The sequence below is a fragment of the Anolis carolinensis genome, chromosome 5 (genome assembly GCF_035594765.1).
Source record: "Anolis carolinensis isolate JA03-04 chromosome 5, rAnoCar3.1.pri, whole genome shotgun sequence".
Taxonomy (NCBI): Eukaryota; Metazoa; Chordata; class Lepidosauria; order Squamata; family Dactyloidae; genus Anolis; species Anolis carolinensis.
Window position 1 is genome coordinate 173,784,786 of NC_085845.1, and position 22,055 is coordinate 173,806,840.

The following is a 22,055-nucleotide window of genomic DNA, read 5'->3' on the forward strand; positions in this document are numbered from 1 at the left end:
CTCATGCTATTACTTCAATTGGTTCTGAAACCTAAGATGCATTTCCGGGAAGAATTCTTTTTATTTCCCATTAGTACAGCAGATTTCACACAGTCTATTTTAAAGTCCTTTTCCATGTGCAAGAATGTGCACCAAAATATATATATGTACAAAGTCTGTTTCAAGAACCAAACTGATCCAAATCTAGAGAGAGAGAGAAAAAGAGGGCAAAGATAACCAGAGAGTAAAGTTATCCAGTCGCAGCAGAATCCCACTTCAGAAAGGCCTTCCCACCAAAACACAGGCTGTCACTGTCAGATGTGAGGCAGGACCCATGTGGGTAAAAATATCCTTCTCTACCACAGTCCCACCCAGTATTTGCCCACAAAGGTTAATTCTGACTCCCTAGGAGTAGGCTGTCAAGTAACTAGATTTTGTCCTCATTCCAGAGCATTTCCATATGTACTTTGCTCATGATGAGGCCATGCTAGCCATACAGCTCTTGGGAGCAACTGAAAGAGAAGGAGGCAGCCATAATCTGAGAGGGAATAGATATGGTTCTGGCAACACCTTTCCTCCCAGTGTTGCTTCCTGGAGGGCCATAGAGGCTGGGCTACTGAAATCCACAAGACAAAGAGGTGGTGGAGCTTTATGTACAATGTAGTGGACACAGTTCTTGAAGTGGAATCCATTTCTCTGAATTTCCTCATTGCACCGTCTGTCTCTCCTCAGCAGAGGAAAGTATGGGACTGAACTGTCTCCAGACATCCTTCTTATAACTGCACAATAAAGCTACCACAACTCCTCTTTTCGGGTAAGGCATCTTCGACTAGGCACACTACATACCACTCCTTCTTGCCCAGTTTATTTGCTCAATCGCTACTCCACTCACTGTGGCTCAGTAAGCATGAAGGGAATTAGCCTGCACCCATTATGCAGCCCTGGAGAGATAAAGACCTCATAAGCATAACAGACCCAAATCAGGATAGCCCCAAGCTATGTGAATGGGTCAACTAGGCCGCCTGGTGCAGTTTGGATGGAAACTGAAAAAAACAAAAACAAATGGCCTCACCCTAACTATCAACCTACTGTCCTCAAGTGTGAAAGAGCAGATGGGTGGGAAGGTGTAAGATCCAATATAACTTCATTGGGAGAGGTAAGAATGGGGCCCTGGAGCCTGGTTTCTCAGAGTCAGCTTCAACTGATCATGACCACCACTCCATTGAAAGGAAAAGTGCAACTGGAAGATCAAGATAAGGGCAGGGCCCCAGAAATCAAGTTAGAAGAATAGAGAACAACTCCCTCAATCATTCCTGCCCCACCAACCCCAAGACAGGCATCTCCCTTCTTTTCCCTCTGCCTGCCTGCTATCCTTCACCCGCAGCATACTGCCGACTGCCAGCATTCCAGTCTGAGAGCAGAGTCCAAAGTACTAGCCAGCCCCAGGAAGGCAGGATCCTTAGACGTCTGATACCACCGACAGCACTAGAGGTTTCCCCATGATTCTGGAGAGGGGAATTGGTCCACATCGCCCATTTCATTGTAGGTCTGGTCTGCCATGGTGAAAGTCAGCTTGTATCGTAGCCTCACTTTTTCCTGGTCAGAGGGAAGATGTACAACAGTTAAAGAAGCAGGAGGAGTCTATGGCAATCTTGAGGCTTCCTGCTAAGGCAGAAGTGGAATACCTCTTGTGGTTAACTTTGGAGGATACAGGAGCCATTTCTCATTAACAATGCTGAATGCAACTGCACAAGCTACTCTCAGTGAAACTAAAAGTAGCTGGAAGGGCACTGCTAGGTTTTAAAATTCTGGTGAAGTTTTTTTTCTTGCTAAAACAAGAGATGTACATGTGTGTGTGTCAAAATTAGTGAAAAATCATATCCCTTATTCTGATGTTGAAATAAAATAAACTGAGGGATGTTGGGGACTTTAAAGGTAAAGGTAAAGGTTTTCCCCTGACATTAAGTCCAGTCGTGACCGACTCTGGGGGTTGGTGCTCATCTCCATTTCTAAGCCGAAGAGCTGGTATTGTCCAAGGTCATGTGGCCGGCATGACTGCATGGAGTGCCGTTACCTTCCCACCAGAGCGGTACCTATTGATCTACTCACATTTGCATGTTTTCGAACTGCTAGGTTGGCAGAAGCTGGAGCTAACAGCGGCCGCTCCCGCCGCTTCTGGGGTTTGAACCTAGGACATTTCAGTCTGCAAGTTCAGCAACTCAGCACTTTAACACACTTCGCCACTGGGGACTTCAGTGGCCACAAAAAACAGTCAAGTGACCACTCAAAGTCTGTATGATTCCTACTCCTGTTCTAGATGTTTGGGTCTTCCATTTCAAGAAACTAGAATCAGGGATGGAGTTGCAGTCCAAAAAATTTTACAGAAGTTCTGCATCCCTCATTCCAAGGAAAGCCTGATTGCACAGAAAAAGCTTGTGGGGCAGTAGTTAAACAGACACAAAATTAAAGGAAGAAATAGCTTACTCTACTTTCTAGAGGGGAGCTGTTACCTTCTGTGGGTTAGCAAGCAGGAGGACTTGAGTAATTGCCGCTGGGGGCATTATAGGATTGAATGCTGGGAGTTCTGTTCCGGAGGGTGGCTGCAGCTTCACCTTCATCACCTGCAGAAATCAGAACATATAGAATGATTCGATGGCTTCATTGTTAAAGAGTACATCTCTATGTTACTTATCTAAGAAAATACTATGGAATTCATAGGGTTGCTGTAAGTCAGCAGGTGACTTGGAGATACATATACAGTAGATCAATACATAAAGATGAATCAGACAACTGGTCTACTTAACCCAACAAATGGTTTTCAATCCAATCACCATGGTTCTCCAAATAAACTTCTCCCCTCCACAACCACCTTGCTGTCTGAGATCATTCTAATGAGACACACTCTGGCAGTGACCTTCCAGGATTTCAGACAGAAGTATTCTCCTTTTAAAAGGAGATGTCAGAAAATGGACCTAGAACCCTGTGAATGCAAAATATTTTCTCCTCCATTAAGTTATAGCTCAGGCTCTGAGCAGGAACAGTAATGAGTCACTTCTAAGATTAGCAGCTGGCTTGCTATCTTCCCCAATCAGCTAAATACCAGAGAGATGTTCTGTCCCACCATGAAGATAATACCTTGGGTACTGCAGACTGAAAGATGATGTTCCTGATGGGCAAGGGGGCTGTGCTGAGCATGGAGATAACCACCACCAAGACATCAGGCCGGTCAGGTAGAGAGTCCTTGGCAAAATGAAAGAGGACACGGAAGCCATGTTGGTCATACACAGTCACAGGAAGGATGCTACCTAGAGAAAATACCAGCAAGAGCATAAAACACAAGAGGGAAAGGATTGGATCATTACACAGATGAAAACACTCAGTATGCTGGTTCATTATATCCATCCTACTCCAGATCACAACCAAGTTCAAAAACTCTTTATAAAATCTATTTAATGCAATCTAAGTCAGTTAACCACTTCCTCTGAAAGACTGGTGGTAATTATTATTAAGAAGATATAAAAATGGGCTGATGAAATAGTGGAAAACAATAATCTCCTTCCATCTTAACTTTGGTGGCTAAAGTTTGGGGGGGAATTTAAAATGTTTTGCAGTCTGTGAACACATCAAGTTTGGATTCTGATCTCTTTCTAGGCAGAAGGAATGCAACCTAAGTAAGCTATCAAATGAGATTTCTATCATATACCTTTGCTATTTGACTTTGGTTCGTGGATGGTACCAAGGAGAGGCACACTTAGCTATAATCAAATACTGTGATGGGGCACATGACAACCTCTGCTAGTATAGGCTCTTCCCACTTCTGGGCTACAGACCTAGGACACAAAAGGAATAATATTCCTCACCAGTCCAATCCTTGCTGTGAGGAAGAATTACTAGTCCACTAAAACTGTCTCATTGCTATCTAAGATCTATTTCTTCAACAAATATGACAGAGAATACTAGTAGCGCTAGGGAGGGGAATGTCTGAGGACTTTATTATGCTCCTAATTGAGAAGCAGAATAGAGCAAGGCAAGTGGTATCCCATGTTAAAAGTAAAGGGTACAAGTTTTCCCCTGGCATTAAGTCAAGTCATGTCCAACTCTGGGGATGGTGCTAATCTCCATTTCTAAGCTGAAGAGCCAGTGTTGTCTGTAGACACCTCCAAGGTCATGTGCCTGGCATGACTGCATGGAGTGCCGTTACCTATCCGCCAGAGTGGTACCTATTGATCTACTCACATTTGCTTGTTTTCAAACGGGGGCCTGTATCCCATGTTATCTACAATAAAATAAGAGATGTCCCCTGCCCTGGTTGCCTCTGCATCATTTGGCTTCATAATTCATTTACTTTTTTGCATAATGGGAACTTGTCCTTTTGACAGAAGCACCAGCTTAAAAACCTCCAGATGGTGCTTCAAGTTCAGGGATCAGTGATCTCAGAGGGCTGAAGGGACAGAAGCATTATGCTGTTGGACTTCGGCTGGTTCCCCACTGCCGCCTCAAAATAACTGACCCAAATCAAATGTTTCAAGGTATCATTATCATTCAGCCAACAGCAGAACCATTGTAGCACATTGTGGCATAATGGAGTGGGATTTGAGAGATCCAGGGTGTAGTCCTGGCTAATCAATTAAACTCATTGGGCCATACTGGGTCAGGTACCCTCCCACATCCTGAACTACTTCACAGATCAAATATGAAGACAAAGTGGAGTTGAAGAAGAGACATGTAGGATTCTCCAACTTACTGGGAAAGAAACAAACAAACAAGCCTTTGCCCAAACTCACTTGGTTTGATAGATTCCAGAGGCACAGTGACATTCGCCAGAGAGAATTCCAGTGGGGAGGTGGCAGTGGGGAGGCCTGCTGGGGGAATGGTGGCTCCAGAAGGTGTTGGCAACCCTCGAGGGATGGCAATTGGTGCTGGCTGCTCCAAGGGCAGAGTGGTCGGAGGGTTTGGAGGTAGGCCTGGGAAGAGGGGTGTGGTGCTGCTGGTGCCCCCAGAAGGGCTGGAAGTGTTCTTGTTGGGGGGGCTGGAAGTGCTTTTGTTTTGGAGGTCACGCAGTGTTAACCGGGGCAGAGGCTGCTTCTCCCTGCAAGGCAGGCAAGAGACACATGATATCAAGAGAAGGGAGTGAGGAGATTTGCCCCACCATATCTGGGGGTTACTCCCTCCAAGGAGTCACTCCCTGCCTCACTTCCTACCATCTGACTTGCAGAGACTCTGGGGGCAGAGACTGTTGCAACAGAGTTTTGCCCAGTAGGTCCAGGTCATCCATGCCACTTGTAGAAGCAGGAGGTGCTGGCGCAGGCAGTCCAACGTCAGCTTTCCCTGCGGAAGCTGCTGGCACCGAAGGGATACCAAGCTCAGGGCTGTCAGATGACTGCAACAAAGAACAGAAGGTAAACATGATTTTAAAAGCCACTAAACCAGCTGGCTCACCACAGCCAAACCAGCTAATCTCCCCTGACAGGAGATATTACCACCCTATACACAGAGCACAGTAAAATTCACGGCCACTACATACACACAAAACCTGAAAACTGCTCCAGTCTGCCCAGATGTTTTCTGAAGAGAGTCCAAAGAACTCTACATTACCAACATAGACTAGCATGAGAGCTACGTTTCTGCGCAACTCAAGGAGTGCTATGGATTTTACTGCATCTCTTAAACAACATAGTTTTGAACTAAATTATGGGCCTAAAACATGGCTATAGCAATGTCACATTAGTCAGAAATCAATGTGCATTCCAAAATAAATGAGGCCTTTCCATTTCTAAGTCTTGACAGCAATGCTCAATTTGCATCTAAGTCTTTGAGAAAGGTGGACAGCATCAATCAGAAGAGACTTAACTATTCCACAGAGATGCTTGCATTTTCTCACTAAGAAAGCAGGTTCCTTCCTTCCTCCAACATAGACCACTGGTGGAAATCAAGAGGCTTGTTTCACCTGTACTGACGATAGTAGGGCAAACTGTGCTCCCATTAAACAGCACTGTCGAGTTGGCTGGCAATGATCAATAAAAATCGGAATCGAACATCTAGATGACTATGTTTTCAAGGCCTAACGCAATCTGACATGAGCTTCAATCTTTCCCTTCTTCCACAGCTTGGAACTGAAGCAGATGCTGAGAACCACCTCACATATTACCGGATTTCTTTCATAAAAGTTACTCTTCAGGTAATAATCTTTATGACATTCCTGGTGTTATGAACTACAACACCAAACAAAGCTGGGAAATGCAAAACTTCAGCTTCAACTATTCAATCGGAGTCCAAAAAACCACATAAGTTCACCTAATGTAATGTATTTACAATGTTTTCCCATGATTAAGCCCCTTACCTGGAAACTGTTCCAACCACTGTTATCTGTACCATGGGCTGAAGGAGTTGCTGGGTCATTAAGCCCTAGAGCAGATGAAAAAAGCTGGCATGACAAAGTATTCCATTATTCTAAGTATGTTCCGATGCGGTGTAGTGGTTTGAACATTGGACAAGGAGTTTGAGAGACCAGAATTTGAATCCCTGCTCAGTCATGGAACCCCACTGAATGACTTTAGGCAAATACAATAGATATTGGGATCTGAGTCTTCACTCTGCTGAGGAATTTAGACTCACATCGGAGGAGTAAGCCTACAGCCTTCACAATGACATTATGGGGCCTAGGAACTAGTCTATCGTAGCTCTACGCTCTGATGCAAACTAGGATTCAAATGTCTGTTCCCACAAAAAATGACAATATACTAAAAGCATGAGGGAAAAACATCCTTGTAATCCAAACTGAGTATTTCAAATGTACTTTCAAGAAGCTAACTCATATATTTACCTACATTAAATAATCTTGCATGTGTTGATCCTGAAGTACAGAAGATGTTTTACATCCATATACTATGTTATGTTTCTGTATTTTACAAACATCTGTTAAGATAGATTTCTCCTCAATATCTTAACACCTTAAGAAGGCACTTGTTCGTTTATTTAGGATCCAAGCAGCAGGATCCTAAAAGTAAGGAGATACGGTAATTAAAATTTGGAAGTGGCTTTTCTTGGAATTTTTATGTCTCCCAGCATGACTGGTAGAAATTATCATATAGTTCCACTGGGAAAACTTGACATTCCTAGAGATAACTTATTTATCAAATCTGCAAATAATCAAAACCACAAACATTAAACTCTCAAATGAGGGGGGCCTATTGTAGAATCTGCTGACTGCAATCTGTTATAATTTCTAGTTCTTTGTACAGCACTGGCATATTTAACTGTCACTTTCATGTACATGGAAGATAAAGAAAAGTATCTGTATGAGCTGACAATACAAAAAAAAATATCTGAATCAGTATTCCGAAATAGCTTCATAATTGCAGAAATTCTACTGGAGTGCTGACCGAGATAGTGAAAGCTAACCCTTTCTACAGCTATGCAGAGCAAGCCAGGTGAGTCCTGAGGACATCCTTCCCAGCAGCCAAACAGCTACAGGGAGGAGCTGGGCAGAGCTTCCTTTGTGTGCCCTTTGTACAGCGAGAGAAGGGAGCAGCCTTTGCCCTCGTGGACCTCCGGCATACTCAACAGAAGGGGGCAAAGGCTGCTCCCTTTCCTGGCTTTATGATTCAAGCTGGACTGGCTGAGTAAGCTGTACCTGGCTGCCTTCTGGCTGTCATTACACAGCTGGAGGAGAGCCAATGTGCAGAGAGATGCTGCACATTCCTGGATAAGGTATTTAAAGGTATTTTAAACCTCTGTTATGCCATCGTAAGTCATCAAGAAGGGTTCTGGCTCAAATCTAAACTTAGCAATTGATCCAGTACATTTTCCCTACATGAAAAACTACACTCCAAAAACAGGTATGGCTGAATTCCTGAGATAACCAGTAGATCAATATATTTAGGCTTATGATGACCCACAGCTGCTAATTTGTTTTATTTTATGTACACATTATTGCCACAAATATAAAGGGGATTAATTTGTCACTGATTGTTCCAATATGGCAAATAACCTTAAAAAGGAAACAGCCAGTACAATTCAGAAGTATACACAAAATTTGTAGTCCAAAACTGTCACTCAGTTGTGAGGCTTGGTTCAGAAAAAGGAAGTAGATATGCAGAAAGGCCTGTCATGTACCTGAGCATCAGACATACTCCAGCAAGACATGTTTTTGAGATGACAGGGACTTTGTTCGTCTGCAAAGCAGGAGAAACTGGCTAACTTCATATTAGTTCCCATAACAGCAAACATATTTCCACTTGAGATGATGCATTCCTTACATTGCTTTGTATTGGTCGTCTTTCATTTTGCGACTCACCTAGAGACATGAGTTCGTCGTCCAGCAAAGAGACAGAGCTACTTGACTCTGGTACAGAAGCTGCTGAGCCACCACTTGAGAAGGTTGGTATGGCTGGATAGGAAGGACTTGGGGTTGCCATCTCCAGCCCTGAAAGATCCAAAAGTGCTGAAGTGCTGCCTGTGGGAAGACACACAACCCATAGCCAAGATGAACTGTGGGGCAGGAAACCATGACTCTCAGCAACCAGTCCATTAGGTTGTCAGTAACTTGTTCCACCCTGTGTTCCTTACTAGTGCGTGGCTAATTCAGCCTAAGGTCTTCTGCCCGCTAGGTAATGCTGATTCTTCTTTTAATTTTGTTTGTGTACTGAACCTACTTTCATCCTGTAGCACCTCACTGTCAGGTTTCTACTTGGAAAAGCATCAAGCACACCTTTCCTTTAGGAGAAACTATCCCCATTCTCTAATTTCCTTACCTCGGAGAGGAACAGCCTGAGTCTCACCATTGATCTCCTCACCCGACACAACCTGCTTGTAGAGATTGATCACCTGTGTTAAGTTGTCATTGGCTTGCAAAATTTCTGCTGCAAGAGAGGTTAAGAACACAGCTTCACAGACTATCCAAATGTCCCACATAAACATTACTCTGAAACTTGTTATTATTTATCACACAGATAAATATATTAAATTGAATTTATTTAATGCTTAGATCATAGGCCTTTTACATAGAAAACAAGTAAATACATATAAACATATTAGCAAACAATGTTTGGTATGAAATTGTTTATGAAATGTACAATCTTTTGTAAATGCCTATCCACCATGAATAGAAAGACTTTAAGGATCTAGGCCTGTGGTTCTCAACCTGTGTTGAGTTGTAGGCCCAAGTGTTTTGGCCTACAACTCCCAGAAATCCCAGCCAGTTTACCAGCTATTAGAATTTCTGAGAGTTGAAGGCCAAAACATCTGGGGACCCACAGGTTGAGAACCACTGATCTAGGCCACTGTAGGAATGGTGAAACTGCATAGAAATAAAAACACAGCAAGCATGCTGGATCAATCCAAAGACTACTTTGTTCATTATTAAATACTACAGTGTATAATTTGATGTTTTTATGAAGCTCATGTATAGTACATGAGCACATTATGTTCCTCTGCAACTGGCATTCACCAGCTTTGTGCCTCTGGATCCTGGTGTCATCATCAAAATAAAGTTGAGTGCATTTACCTAGTGCCTCATCATTGTCCTCTGTGTCACTGGCAAGCCGGAAAAGCATGGGCCTCATGCGTTCACAGCGCTGGTACAGCTCCTGTAGTAGAGAGGCAATGAGATTCAGTCATCATGAAATGCATGGCTAGGCTCAGGAGTATATTTTGTTATTCAATAAAGACAATAGTGGGTTCGTTCTGTCCTAAAGATATTTGTGATGTAAAGATATTTGTGTACGCCGTTTTGAATCCCACCCATGGAAGAAAAACAGGATAAAAATAAATAAATATTAAAATGGTTAGGAATCATCAGATTGTTTCACATCATTAAAAAGAAGAATAAGGAAAACAAAGGGGAATCAGAATGGACAAGAACAATACAGACAAACTCCTCAGTACTGAGAGCATATTTTGGGCCAATATGACAGAATAATTATGCAGAAGCAGCAAGTTGTGTCTTTCAGCTTTAGGTCCCCATTTGCAGAATGCAAATAATGACTGAATGGATTGTACTTCTGGATTACACCACAATCTTATTAAGTTGTCTGCACTTAAATTTCCTTCACAAAACATTTGTATCTGGCTGGTTGTATGCAAAGCTCTTCCCCTAAATTAAACCATGGGAAGTTCATTTTATTGCTTCCAGTTGTTTGGCTTTGTTAAGGGAGAAACTTTAGTTTCACATCAGAAGCTTTTGAACACTACCTTATAAATGCACACTGCATGAAAGAGCAGAAAAAGTTATATAGGTGGGAAAGATAACACACATGCTTTCACACATACATATTTGAAAACCTCCTGCAATAACTGCTACCATTAATTAATCCCCACAATTAACACAGCTCCTTCCCTTACTTTCATGAGGTCCTCACTGCTCTCTGTTGTCTCTCCTTTGCTGTAGTTAGTCACCATCTCTGTCAGCAGCTTGACATTGTTGTTGACTTCTTCAATGGCGTTTACTCTCTTGGAGATCTTCTCCATCCGTTTTTGGTCCTGAAAGAACAGGAAGAGGGGAAACAGCTACTGCATTTCCTCCATGCTCCTTATAGTGGCTGGAATGCTTGAATACAAACAGCCTGGCTTTCTTGACTTGTACTCCCCCCACCGCCCCAAAATGGTATAATTGAAACTGGGTTATATCATAAAAATACATCTTAAGAAAACTATTTTATCTACTTTCACTTTGGCAGCAAGATTTATTTTTTGATCTCATAATCCTGCACCCTTCTCACTCTCATAATGGAAAAGACTCCACTTGCAGCTGGTAAAAAAATTCAAGCACATCATCATTTTACATTCATTCCAGATATCCATTTTGCACAAGAAAACAGTAACATACAAATGATACAAACACAGATGAAGCTGGGAATCCTTCTTTCAACAAAGCCTCACCTCCTGTACCATCTCTTTGATGAGTTTGTTGGCAGCCCGGAGGTCCTCAGGATGTGAGCTTTTGAGCAGGCGAGCCAGCATCTGTAAAAGCACATAGCTCTAAGGCAGTGGTTCTCAAGCTTCCTAATGCCGCGACCCCTTAATATAGTTCTCATGTTGTGCTGACCCCCAACCATAAAATTATTTTTGTTGCTACTTAATAACTGTGATTTTTCTATTGTTATGAATTGTAATGTAAATATCTGATATGCAGGATGTATTTTCATTTACTGGATCAAATTTGGCACGAATACCAGATACACCCAAATTTGAATACTAGTGGGGTTGGGGGCAGGGAATTGATTTTGTCATTTGGGAGTTGCAGTTGCTTGGATTTATAGTTCACCTACAATCAAAGAGCATTCTGAACTCCATCAACGATGGAACTGAACCAAACTTGGCACACAGAACAGAAAAGACTGGAAGGGTTTGGTGGGCAATTGACCTTGAGTTTTGGAGTTGTAGTTCACCTACATCCAGAGAGCACTGTGGATGACGGATCTGGACCAAACTTGGCACAAATACTCCATATGCCCAAATTTAACACTGGTGGAGTTTGGGGAAAACAGAACTTGGCATTTGGGAGTTATAGTTGCTGGGATTTATAGTTCACCTACAATCAAAGAGCCTCTTGAACCCCACTGATAGAATTGGGCCAAACTTCTCACACAGAACCTCCATGACCAACAGAAAATACTGGTCTCTGAACTGATGCCTGTCAGTAGTAATGCACTGGATCAGGACAAACAAATTGAAATTGAATCCAGATAAGATGGAGGTCCTCCTGGTCAGTCGCAACACAGATCAGGATATAGGATGGCATCCTGTGCTGGATGGGGTAACAATTCCCCTGAAATGGACTGGATGAGGACAAACAAATGGAAATTGAACCCACCCCGCCCCAAAATCACAGGTCCGCAGCTTGGGGGTCCTCCTGGATTCATTGCTAAACCTGGAGGTCGAGGTGTCGGCCGTGGCACAATTTGCACAATTAAAATTTGTGCGCCAGCTATGCCCGTATCTTGAAAAGTCAGTTCTGGTTGTATGTAACTTAGGGACTGCCTGTATATTGAAGTTATACCCAGCCTTTTCCCAAGGATGGGATCCAAGGTAGCTCTCTTGCTATATGATAACAGTAAATAAATTTCTTTTTACACATTCCAATTTAATTAACATTCAGGTAGACATGTGTAGTGATTAAGCCATTTATCTTAACTATGAGACCTTTTTGAAGTGGCTGTGGCTTAAATTACATTATACTAATAATGAAACACCTCTTCATAGCTATCCCCAATTCTTCCACATTGATGTGCTTTTTTCTCACTGACGTCATCAATAGAATATTAAACTAGACAGGCCATTAGTCCAGCTATGTATGAGGGACAGAATCATCATTTTGCCAATCCTTCTTATGACCAGCTAAGATTTTACTCTTATTACCCCACAGCCAGTACAACTTAGCCCTATCTAAACTACACTGAAAACAATTTGTGCTTGCTGTCCTCAACAGATATCAAGAGTCCTGCTTTCATCTCCCAGCATGCCCTTTTCCTCCAAGCAACGAGCTGCATTAAGAAACCTGAACATCACAAAGCTTTGATACATAAGCAAAACTTGCAGCTTTACCATCTGATTCAAAGCTACCTTTGTGTCTCCTTAGGTAGAGATAAAACGGGGTAAAAATTAATATAAAAATGATAATAATAATACCTTGGACTTCTCTTCATCATCAAAAATTACATTCTTTGGCCTTGGAGGAGGCAATGGGAAAGGTGCATCATCTGGCAACTTTGGGTCAGATTTTACAATCCCTGCAAGGAAAGGCAAAGCTTTAGAACACTCTTCCTCCATGATCTGCCATGCAAATCTCCTGAAGTGTGAAATTTCAGCTTTTTTTGTAGATCACATTTTAGCATAAACCCTCCTCTACAAAGCACAGCTTTTAACGTACTATTCACAATTGCTTCCTGAAACTTGCTCCTGTCTGCTCTCAAATTGCTGTGATAGTTTCAGTCCAAGGTCTAGAGCAGAGATGGGTAACATCTGGCCTCCAGATGTGGCCAACCACGACATTCCTCAGCCAATGGCAATGCTGGCTAGTTCTGACAAGGAATTACAGTCTGACAACATCTGCCATTTCCATTGCTCGCCTACTGTAAGGGGAATTAGAAGTGGCAATCATCAAAAACTCAAAACATTCAAAAAGAAGAATGAAAGAGAAATCTTTGTTTTCTAGATCAGGGCTTCTAAAACTTTTCCACTTGCAATCCCTTTCAGCCCTATAAATGTTTATGTGATCCCAGATATAAAAGTATATAAAACAGGTATAAAAATCAAACATTTACTGATAATAAATCAGCATTTTCAAGGCTTGCTAAACAGGATGATTTTCATTTTCATGAAGTACAACTGAAGCATCTTCTGCAGAGTCCACTGTAAAAACTGCATTACAGATCCAAGTAAATATCTAAAACAGCCACTAGCTGATGTTCACAAACTTTTTACTGCTGTCAACTTTTTCAGGACCCCAATGTTGAGCTGGAGCCCCGGTGGCGAAGTGTTTAAGCACTGAGCTGCTGAACTTGCAGACCTAAAGGTCCCAGGTTCAAATCCCGGGAGCCGAGTGAGTGCCCGCTGTTTGCTCCAGCTTCTGCCAACCTAACAGTTCAAAAACATGCCAATGTGAGTAGATCAATAGGTACCGCTCTGGCGGGAAGGTAACGGCGCTCCATGCAGTCATGCCGGCCACATGACCTTGGAGGTGTCTACGGCTAAGCTCTTCGGCTTAGAAATGGAGATGAGCACCAACCCCCAGAGTCAGAAAAGACTGGACTTAACGTCAGGGGAAAACCTTTACCTTTAATGTTTAGCTAAGAGGATCCCTCTTGGGATTGGAATCCACTCTGTAAGAAGCAGTGTTCTAGATAGTATTTTTGTATGCTTTCATGCACTATTTGCACAATTTTCGTAACAACAACAACAACAACAATAAAAAAACTTTATTTACATCCCGCCCTCTCTCCCTGGAGGGTCTCAAGGTGGTTTCCAAAGTACAGTAGAATCTCACTAATCCAAGCCTCACTTATCCAAGCCTCTGGATAATCCAAGCCATTTTTGTAGTCAATGTTTTCAATATATCGTGATATTTGGTGCTAAATTCGTAAATACAGTAATTACAACATAACATTACTGCGTATTGAACTACTTTTTCTGTCAAATTTGTTGCATAACATGATGTTTTGGTGCTTAGTTTGTAAAATCATAACCTAATTTGATGTTTAATAGGCTTTTCCTTAATCCCTCCTTATTATCCAAGATGTTCGCTTATCCAAGCTTCTGCCGGCCCGTTTAGCTTGGATGAGTGAGACTCTACTGTATAACAAAAATGGCAAACATTCAATGCCAGAAGCAAATAAACAACAAAACATGAAATAAACTAAACTAAATATAACCTATAAACAACAGAACTTAAACCAAGTATAACCTAAATGCCAGTTAAAACATAATACATTAATACATTAAAAGCCTAATAAATTATATCACAACAGTGGGCTGAGGTAGGCAAGGATGTGTGTAAAGAATACTAATAGGAATAAGTATAGATAAAATTCAAACAATCTGTCTTTTAAATGGCCAGACAAATCTTGAAGGAAAGCTAAGCATACAATATAAATAACAAGGAGGACTGAACTCTACCTTCAAGACTTGCATAGCTAATTCGAGGTCTTGTATTACAGTGGTGCAGTCCATAACAAACAGGCCAAATGTCAGCCCAACTTGGTAAGCAACATCCTTCAGCTTCAGCACACAGAAAGGCAGGAGCCAAGTCACGATTCTAGGATTAAGGAAGGATCTCTCACCTTGTTTTTTCAGCATTTGATAAGCCTCTGTAATCTTCACTTCATGGGGCAGCCCTAATGTCCAGCTATACATCAGCTCCAGGATTTTGGATTTTACTTTCTCTGGAGTCCTAGTTCCTAGGTACTGATGGACAGACAAACACATACCTGCATCAGACATGAATGGATTCAAAAGGAGAAAAGGACAGGCCAAGGGAGTAGGCTCTGGAGAAAACACAAAGTGAAATTTCACATCCTTGATTGTGGGTGGAAGACGAGGAAAATGACAGCTGTTCACACACAATCATGGCACTATCAGCAGTATGAAGCAAAGCTCCATTTAAATCCAATTCACTCTCCAGCCCAAACACAGATACTGGGGCAGGAGATATTACAGCCCTATGCACACAACTATGAATTAGGGCAAGCATGAGAAAAAAAAATGTGTCCCATGGTCCCCATGCCTATTTCTGTGACTTCCTTAGGGAGAAAGCTTATTTTTAAGTGTTTCCCATCAAAATGGGAAATGTATACTCATAAGGCAAATTATCTTGTACAGTAAGGTATGCAATTTAATGTGATGCTACTAAATACCCACCATTTTCTCCCATTTCATTTGGAAGTGCTGGGATGGCTCTGGCAGGGTCATAAAAATGTGAAAACAGTTCAAGATCCACAGAGCTTTCTTACTTCTGTCATCTGTCATCAAAGCATATCTGCAAATTGCTTTCTACTGCTCTAAATCTATATTCAATTCTATTTTAATGTTAGGGTTTAATTCACACATTGTTATGGCTTTTAATGCTTGCTGCTTTGAATCTCCTTTGGCAGAGAACAAGTGGGGTATAAATACTACTACCACCACCACCACCACCACCACTATTACTACTACTACTACTAATAATAATAATAATCTGCTGAAGCTTCACAGTAGAAAAACTCCCAGCTTAACCCACTAACAAATAATAATAACTACAACAGCAGCAGCAGCAACAACAGCAACAACAATAACTTTATTCTTATATCTCGCCCCATCTTCCCGAAGGGGTTCGGGGCAGCTTACATGGGGACCAAGCCCAGTAATGCAACAATAAATTACAACAACATACCATAAGATACATTAAATTACAATGAATTAATAAATAAAAACATATAAAAAGCATAAAAGCATAAACTCAGCAACAACCAATAACCAATAGCCAGATGCAACGGGCATGTTCACAACTTGGAGGCAAGGAAATAAATTATACATGTGCAATATACTGCAAGGTCACTAATAAGATGGGCCAGTAATAAAGTGCTGTGGCTGGGTATAGGTGGAGGTAAAAGGGCTGCTGAATTAGTCAAAAGCACATTGAAATAACCAGATTTTCAGGCCACCCCATTGCCATCTTTCATACTGCTACATCAGTAATGGCACCCACCTTGGGTGATACTACCTTGATAAGCTCGTTAAGGAAGCGGAACTTGCCTACTTCGTCATGAAAGCGCTTGCCACAGTTTTTCATACAGGACTCCAGCACCTACACAGGGCAATAGAGCAGAGAAGTGGGTAAAGAATTCTAAGCATCCAAAGTCTGTATTATCCCATTCTCTGTTTCAGAGTTCAACAGAAGATGAGGCCGCTTTTTAGAAGAGAATAGGCACAACATCTTGCAATGCATAAATATCAGAAGACATTGAGCATGTTTCTTCAAATAAGGAGAAAGAAGCCCCCTGCTCCTTTGAAAAAAGTACAAAAATAATCAAGGAGAAAGCAGTGGTCACCATTGCCCTCCAGTTTCACATTCTTGTCACAAATCCCACCTTGTGTGCCCCAATAGTGAGCCATTTCTACTTCTGCTGCTGTTTTGTAATCAGACTAGTAAGTCTGCCCACACAATTGCTATGAATACGATCCCACGCAAGCTTATTTTCAGTTTTCCTATGGTGTCTTTCAAAAGTTATCCTTCCCATTTCCCAAGGCTGGAATTAATGAAAAAAGAATTCCACTAGGACTCAGGCAGGATTAGCCACTGTGGGCACACCTCCACACCAAGGCTTTGTTTCAGTTAGACGGCATCAGCTGGATAATACAAGGACACAGTGCAATCTCCCATCCCAAAATCTACTTACTGGCCATGGGGATTAATAATGTGTTCATAATGCCAAAAGCGAGCTGTGACATTCAATATAATTTCAGTCTTTTGTTTTTTTGCCCCCACAATTCTGCTATGGGCCAATGGTCCTCAAATCACTCCTGAAAGCGTTGCCAGTGAAAAGCATCATCAGGAAAAAAGTCAAAGGACAATGGAACTATGTCTTTTCTGAAATCCCAACTACCCCCATTAAAAAAAGGTAGACAGTATCTTTTCTCTGAGGTTGAAGTCAATCGCCCTCAGAAAAAGCTTTCAGTCTTGGAGGAAAATGCTATTAATCTGATTTCAACACCTTCTCTAGCCCATTCCAAGATTGTATCCAGTGATCTGAATACTTCAGATTTTAATTTAGACTTCAGTTAAACTGGGAGAGACAGCAATTCATGACTTCTTACCGTGAGAGCCTGAATGGCTTCCCATTCTTGTGGAGACTGGATTTTGTGGGCAAGGAGCCGGGTGGCAAGCGGTGGGCTGTATGGGAAAACACAGGAATTGTTATTGAAGGATCCACCACTGTGATTCATATTTTACTAGTAGCATAGTTTTACTATATGTGGGGGCAAATGGACTGCTCATATCTTGCTTTCACTTTTGCATTTCATTGTTCATTTATAAATCATCTGCCACAATTGAGCCTTACTGACATTTCTCTCTAATGAATGTTAAGATGGCCTAGAACAGGACTGGACAACACGTACCTCCCAGATGTTACTGCATTAAATCTCTCAATACTGACTTCACTGACTGGCCTACTTGGAATTGTATCCTAGTAATATTTGGAAAGCTCTACAGCTTCCACCTTTAGTCTAGAATAAGGGTAGCAATTGTGGAATGCTAAGGGACTGCTTTAGCCCTCAGAAAAACATTGGAGTGCCTTACCCTTCATGCCCCCTCAAATACAATTGAATACTTTCAGGTTGGGGGTTATTTCTAAGATGCTTTACTACCCAGGACACTTGAAACCCAGGAGAGACCCTTTTTAAACAAAAGCTAGCATCGAGAGATCACTTTTATTTGAAAAAAGTCTCTCTGGGTCTTAAAATGGCTCAGAGCCAAATATATGGCTAAAATGCCCCCATCCAATAGGAGCGCATTTAGGTCAACCCCTCCCCCTTCTTTGAAAAAAAAAAGACCTCTGGGAGGCCTCATATAGGCAACAGGCTACACTTTGCCATCCCAGGCTAGAAGCTTAGGTAAAAAGCCAACTGCTGCATCCTCCTGCTCCTCCTGTTTCAGCTGAGCCCTAGTAGCAGTGACACTGGACATCTAGAGGTTAGGCAATGTCATTACATGAAACAGCTTAAGCTGCCTGCTTATCTGGAATGGCATTGCTGCTGACAGACAGCTAGAGCATTTGACACACTTTTGAAAGTATGATACAAACTATGTAATTAAGGGGCAGGACCATAATTCTTTGTAACTATGCATGGAGACATTCTCTCCTGTCCACTACTGTTCTTCAAAGCACCAAACCCCTACTGCAGAGGATTAGGAAACCTTCCTGAGCAAGCTTCTGAGACTACTGCAAAGCCCATGTATTTTGGCCCCATAACCTGCCCTCAACTTATAAATGAGGTCGATTTATACATGAGTATATATGGTACTTCTTGAGCATTAGCCACAGATAATATTAACACAGAGGAGTTTTTTGAGGTGATGAAAGGGGTCTGGGATACTAACCCTTCTAATTCTTTATTAAGCTGATCACAAAAAGCATTGATGCTGTCCCATTCCAGGTCCTTGTTTAGAGGATTTGTAGCTCTGTCTGAATTGAGAGAGAAAAAAGAAAATGTCCCATGATGAAAGAAGATTTTACTTGCACGCAGAACTAAAGAACAACTGATATCACATCTCTGCAGGCCCTTTGTCAACTATACCCAACAAAAAAGGAAGTTTTTTTTTATTTTGTGTCAAAAGCATTGCATAAAGAAGTATAAAACTGGTGAAGTCAAGGGAACACAAGCGGCTAAATAATTTTAGACCAAAAACAGGCAACAGTAATTGCGTTGTCTGTAGCTTTAAACAATTCTTCCTCATTTTTTTTGGGGGGGGGGGGCATCCACTTGGGATTTCCTAGTTTAGCTGCCCAGAGGGAAACTCTTGCTGTTGCTGGGGGAACATTAAGAGGAGTGGTGGTTCTCATTAAGTTTTTCCTTGATTTAAGAGTGGCTGATAGCCATGTAGTGGATGGCTTTCATAGTGTACAACCTTATTTCTCTCACAGTTAGCAGCAACTTCCTCTTGCATATCAGGGGGGACAATGCCAGCTGGCTTATAGAGTCTATCAACAGGTGTAGGTTTGAGGTATCCTGTGATTATTCTACATGTTTCGTTCAGTGCTATATTCATCTGTTGCACATAGACAGACTTGTGCTAAAAAGGAAGTAAGAAAATGGATTTCTTTTGCAATGATGCTACCATACATAATGGGTAGGGGAAGACACAACTTAGTGGAAAGCACGTGTTTTGCATAAAGAATGGTTTCAGATTCAGTTCTCAACAACTTAGTTAAAAAACTGTTGTATATGAAGGCACTGCAGAAGGAGGTCCACTTGAGACCAATGTACATTACTGATAACCATTAGAAATAATAATTTGTAAACTGGAGCAAAGGTTTTAGTTAATATAAGACAGCTTCGCATACATGAATGAGACTGAGAATGGACATGGAGACAAAAAAAAAACCCTACAGGGGCTACAGTAGGCATGGGCAAACTTGGGCCTCCAGGTGTTTTGGACTTCAACTCTCACAATTCCGAACAGCCTACCTGGTGGACCATGCAAAAAGAATCTGTGAAGCTTACCTCCTCCAAGGTGAACTGAATAATCTAAACTGGGCTCTACAAGCCAATGGATACTCCACCACAGACATCAGAAGAAATGAAAGACCAAGAATAAGCCACAGGAGTGAAGATAAAGATCCACCCTGAGGACAAATGTTCTTACCATACATCAAGGGAACCACTGACTGCATAGGGAAGCTAATGAAGTAACATAAGGTACAAACTATCTACAGACTCACTAAGAGAATTCAAAAAATCCTATGTTCAGCAAATGACAAGAGGGATCCTTTGCAGGGGTCTACCCTATACCATGCTGCTGTGGACAAGTCTACATAGGGACCACCAAACATAGCAGCATTGCCCAGACATGAATCAAGGAACATGAAAGGCACTGCAGACTCATCCAACCAGAGAAGTCAGCTATAGCAGAGCACTTGATGAACCAACCTGGACACAACATATTATTTGAGAACACAGAAATGCTGGAACACTCAAACAGCCACCATGTCAGGCTACACAGAGAAGCCATTGAAATCCACAAGCATGTGGACAATTTCAACAGAACGGAGGAAACCATGAAAATGAACAAAATCTAGCTACCAGAATTTTTAAAAAAACCTCTAAAATTGGGACAGTATATAAACAACACTCAAAAACTGGGGAATTCCAGACAATAAACAATCAGGGCCAGCTAACACCACACAACAAAGGAGTCCCTCAGGCAGGAAGCAGCCAGGCATTGAAGCTGCAAGGCTATTTAATGCTAATCAAGGCGATCAATTGCAACATTCACACTTGCCTCCAACAGACAAGGGTTCTTATTCTCACCCTGGACCTTCCACTGATATATAAGCCCCACTTGCCTAGTTTCCAACAGAACTCACAATCTGGAACATGGCCATACAGCCCAGAAAACACACAGCCTACCGGTTGTTAGGAATTGTGGGAGTTGAAGTCCAAAACACCTGGAGGGCCGAAGTTTGCCTATGCCTGCTGTAGACGCACGCTGGGCCTGCTCTAGTCGGAGCAGTGACGTTTCCAGGGACAGGGAGCGAGGGAGGCTCTGGGCCTGCGAGAGGAAGGGCAGAAACAGCTTCCAGGCCCTGCCGCCACGGGGACCCGCCTCCCTTCCCACTCACTGATCTTCGACTCCAAAGTTTCCGTCTCCATCCGGGGCTCCATCGGCTCGGCTGCCCCTTGGCCCCCGTCCCGCACTCTCAGATTAATCGCCTAGCTTCTCGATCCGGCGGCGCCAAGCCATCGAAGAGACACCCCAACAACCGCCCAAGCAGGCCGCCCTGGAAACCACAGAGAGGCGGAAGTTGCGGCTAGAAGGCCACCGGAGCCTATCTTCCGCTTCCTTTCCCGGGTCACAGAGTGGCGACAAGACCGTGGGCATTTGAGTAAACATGCTCCAAACGGCCACCAAGCGCTGCATGGAAAGCGAGGAGGGTCTTCTCCATTCCTGTGATATAGTTTAGTGGTTCCCAACCTTTAGACCTTCAGGTTCTTTTTTTGGACTTCATGTCCCAGAATTCCTGGCAGTTGAGGCTTCTGGGAGTTGAAGTCCAAAAAAGCAACAACAAGGAAACGCTGAAGTGTATCATAATGAATTGCCATCAAATTGTGCTATAGCAGGCATGGGCAAACTTGAGCCTTCCAGGTGTTGTGGACTACAACTCCCACCATTCCTAACAGCCTCAGGCCCCTTCCCTTTCCCCCTCAGAGCGCCTGTCCATCTACTGTATAGCGATTCTAAAGCTTGAGTTGTCCAGTTGTTGTAGACTTCAATTCCCAGAAGCCTCAGCTGCCTTGACTACTGATGAAGGGTTCTGGGAAATGAAGTCCAAAAAACCTATAAAGAGGAAACGCCTGATGCTATCATTGGCTGCTGCTTACGTCAGAACCGTTAGCGACCTTTGATTGGAGCAGAAAAGGCGACTTCCGCGTTGAGTTTGAAAACTCGAGGAAGGGCGGCCGGTTGCCATTGGCGACGAGAACTAGATGGTGGGGGCCTGGTGCAGTGCATTCTGTGAGCCGTGGCCTTATTGGCTGGTGGCTATTTGTCAGGAAAGGCCTCTTTGGCTCTTTCAAACGCGGGGAGTCTCAACCCTACTAGGAACCAGGGTTGTTGTATGTCTTTCGGGCTGTGTGGCCATGTTCCAGAAGTATTCTCTCCTGACGTTTCGCCCACATCTATGGTAGGCATCCTCAGAGGTTGTGAGGCACGGAACCGTTTCTAATGCAGTGGTTCTTAACCTGTGCGTCCCCAGATGTTTTGGCCTTCTACTCCCAGAAATCCTAACAGCTGGTAAACTGGCTGAGATTTCTAGGAATTGTAGACCAAAACACTTGGGGACCCACAGGTTGAGAACCACTGTTCTAATGTAATTTTGGCT

The 22,055-nt window shown here is 42.6% G+C and overlaps 1 protein-coding gene across 3 annotated transcripts; it reads right to left on the minus strand.

The window, feature by feature from the left end:
* Positions 1-37: 37 nt before the first annotated feature.
* gga1 (golgi associated, gamma adaptin ear containing, ARF binding protein 1) lies at positions 38-21,294 on the minus strand. Of its 3 annotated transcripts, none has more exons than XM_062982970.1 (17): positions 20,796-21,294; positions 18,554-18,638; positions 17,269-17,344; positions 16,175-16,258; positions 14,757-14,880; positions 12,607-12,707; positions 10,858-10,938; positions 10,321-10,458; positions 9,485-9,566; positions 8,733-8,840; positions 8,276-8,434; positions 6,320-6,384; positions 5,181-5,359; positions 4,764-5,068; positions 3,115-3,284; positions 2,490-2,600; positions 38-1,575 (listed from the first exon to the last, which is right to left on the minus strand). In XM_062982970.1, the coding sequence occupies exons 1-17, from the start codon at positions 20,836-20,838 to the stop codon at positions 1,465-1,467; spliced, it is 2,022 nt and encodes a 673-aa protein (XP_062839040.1). In that variant the 5' UTR covers positions 20,839-21,294; the 3' UTR covers positions 38-1,464. The 3 variants fall into 3 exon arrangements, with proteins under 3 accessions (XP_062839040.1, XP_008108900.2, XP_062839041.1); XM_008110693.3 differs by having other exon boundaries at positions 16,160-16,258; positions 20,796-21,287; XM_062982971.1 differs by lacking the exon at positions 20,796-21,294 and adding an exon at positions 20,584-20,735 and having other exon boundaries at positions 16,160-16,258.
* Between the last annotated feature and the right edge of the window lie 761 nt (positions 21,295-22,055).

Excerpts from the sequence above, each read along its gene's own strand:
- gga1 (XM_008110693.3), bottom strand. The coding sequence starts at position 20,838 with ATGGAGCCCCGGATGGAGACGGAAACTTTGGAGTCGAAGATCA. Across the intron at positions 8,435-8,732 it reads TCAGGCTGTTCCTCTCCGAG|GCAGCACTTCAGCACTTTTG; the intron begins GTAAGGAAATTA and ends GTCTTCCCACAG. Across the intron at positions 2,601-3,114 it reads TTCAGTCTGCAGTACCCAAG|GTGATGAAGGTGAAGCTGCA; the intron begins GTATTATCTTCA and ends TGATTTCTGCAG.